This window comes from Buceros rhinoceros, unplaced genomic scaffold (genome assembly GCF_000710305.1).
Source record: "Buceros rhinoceros silvestris isolate BGI_N320 unplaced genomic scaffold, ASM71030v1 scaffold40180, whole genome shotgun sequence".
Lineage (NCBI taxonomy): Eukaryota > Metazoa > Chordata > Aves > Bucerotiformes > Bucerotidae > Buceros > Buceros rhinoceros.
Genome location: NW_010389709.1, coordinates 492 through 2,909, shown reverse-complemented (window position 1 = coordinate 2,909; position 2,418 = coordinate 492). Strand labels below are relative to the sequence as shown.

Below are 2,418 nucleotides of genomic sequence, written 5' to 3'. Positions count from 1 at the left end.
TTAATGACAACGTCCAGTCACTACTGGAGTTGAAAACATCTAATAAGGCCATCAAGTGGAATTAAGTGATCAGTATGCTACTATCAGTTATCAGTTCCTTAAAAATGTTTGGTTCAAGGATTATTACTGAGGTCATTTTAAAGGAGGTATTCCTGAAAAAGATTACTGCTAGGTCTGGAGCTAACAGCACCTGAAACAATTGTCTTTTTATGTGAGTAAAACTGGGATGAATACACCTGAAATACTTTAAGTTCTTTTTAATTTGCAGGGCATACAAGTAGCCCGGACTCATGAATTAAAGCCCTACATTATATTCATCAAGCCATCCAGCATAAGCTCCATGAGGCAGACTCGTAAAAATGCAAGGATCATTACAGATTATTATGTAAACATGAAATTCAAGGTGAGATTTGGGAATGGAAGTGACTCAGCCTATTATTTTGCGATTCTGTATTTAGAAAATAATGCATTCTACTATGTTACTACATAACTCTTTAAAAAAGATGATTTCATCCTTAGGATCAAACCTAAGTTGTTCTTGTCTTTTTCTGTTTAGTTTGCTGGGATTGTTTTTCCCTCCAGATCTGCTTTGAAGTGGAAGGGTTTGTACCTAGGGGATTGAGGCATTTTTGCTTCAAAATGTCTTTAAAGGAGAGGCTACTTTGTATATTTTTGTTTTAATTTATTGCCTTGTGACAAGATTTGATCAACACATGCATTTACTGTTTGCACTTAATTCAGTAATATCATCAAATATTTTTCATGTGGTTATAAGAATGTTTTGTTATTTCATGTGTGCTTAATGACAGTATCAGTATAAAGTCTGTACTAAGTTCTATAGATAAAACACAAATCCTGCTTGTTGGAAATGCATATCTTGTATTTACAATGTGCCTAGTGCATTGTCACATTTGTTTTCATGCAAATCATAATGAGGTTTAGCATCTTAATTTTTGAGACCTCAGTCCATAACGGTATATGGAAATTCATCATGATTGCTAAGGCAGAAAGAAACATGAACACTCAGGAAATAAACTAAAATGTGGAATGAAAGCATAAGTGCTAGTGAATTTGCCTTTAGGACCCCAAAATCCTCCGCCAGAACTCATCAGTAGAATAACCTTTTGGGGCAGATGGCACATACTGAGACACAAAGTATTTCCTTGGGCAGGATACAGCAGTCTGCCCTCTTTCAGAGACTTGGAACTGACTGTAGCAGGTGTACTTTACTATAGCAAACTGTAAATGCAGTAAAGTACATTGTCACTATCTATTCACCTCTTGTTTACATGGCCCAAGGTGTTCTACAGATGCTGTGCAGGTATGTTTCTCTACACACCACTAAAACTTTATAGGCTTACTCTGTGTCTCACAGGAAGAAGATTTACAGGAGATGGAAGATTCCGCTAAGAAAATGGAAGCTCAGTTTGGTCAGTTCTTTGATCAAGTGATTGTGAATGACAATTTACAAGAAGCATCTGCGCAGCTGCTGTCTGCAGTCCACCGTGCACAGGACGAGCCCCAGTGGGTCCCTGCAATATGGATATGCTCCGACACTCAGCCCTAATTCGGAGCAGCAGGCAGCTTCAGAAAGATTACAGCTTATGTTTTACTTCAAGAATAATCCTCATGTCAGGATTGCAAGAATTTATCTTTTGAGGGATTTGGAAGAGGATTAGGAAAGAAGCTGCTACAGGAGATAAAATCATACTATATTCTGTGTTGCTCTTCAGCTTTTTATGTTACAGTTGCATCCACTTTTGTACAAAAAGGAAATATTGTGAGCACTCAATTACAAGAATAAAGAAAGGTCTATTTTGTTGCATGTATCACCATAATTTACTTGTACATAGCTACAGAAAAGTCCTCTTATTATGGGCATTCTGGTACTGTGATACCTGTGATTCTGGAAGCCTTACTGACAAACGATATTCAGCCAATATTCAGTCCAGAGCTCTTTTAGCATACTGTCTTTGAGCAGAGTGCTATTTATGAAGCTATTGGCTTGCTGCTTATCCTTTTTATCTTTTAAGACAGGAGCAGAGTGGTGGTGTCACAATAAAAATTACTGTAGAAACCATAGATATCTTTAAAATACATGAAGCATACACTTTCTTTTGTTCCATCAACTCAGGTGAATAAAAACTGACAGAACATGGACTTACCAATGAGGGAAATGGAGTCAGAAGCCCCTTTTCCTATTGGTTTGCTCTGTGGAAGCACACTGTCCTCATCAAATGGTGCAGTGCTTACGGCAAGCAAGTTCCTCACTCTTCTTCACCTTGCATTGCAGCTGTCTGAGGAACGTAAATGATTATTCTGTTGGCCTACCTCAGCTTTGAGGAAAATCAACCAAAATTATTTAAACAGCCTATAAGGAGATTATTCAAAGCTAAATATGGCTGCTACCAGCATGCC

General features: G+C 37.7%; 1 protein-coding gene across 1 annotated transcript; it reads left to right on the top strand.

The window, feature by feature from the left end:
- The first annotated feature begins 254 nt into the window (after positions 1-254).
- Positions 255-1,825, top strand: LOC104492566 (MAGUK p55 subfamily member 4-like). The gene is made up of 2 exons (XM_010135147.1): positions 255-403; positions 1,376-1,825. Exons 1-2 carry the CDS (start codon positions 341-343, stop codon positions 1,565-1,567), a joined length of 255 nt encoding a protein of 84 aa, XP_010133449.1. The 5' UTR covers positions 255-340; the 3' UTR covers positions 1,568-1,825.
- The last annotated feature ends 593 nt before the right edge of the window (positions 1,826-2,418 follow it).

What these genes read in the sequence shown, in the direction of transcription:
- LOC104492566 (XM_010135147.1), top strand. Translation starts at nt 341, where the DNA reads ATGAGGCAGACTCGTAAAAATGCAAGGATCATTACAGATTATTATGTA. An exon ending in ATGTAAACATGAAATTCAAG is followed by an intron (nt 404 to 1,375) that starts GTGAGATTTGGG and finishes TGTGTCTCACAG; the next exon opens with GAAGAAGATTTACAGGAGAT.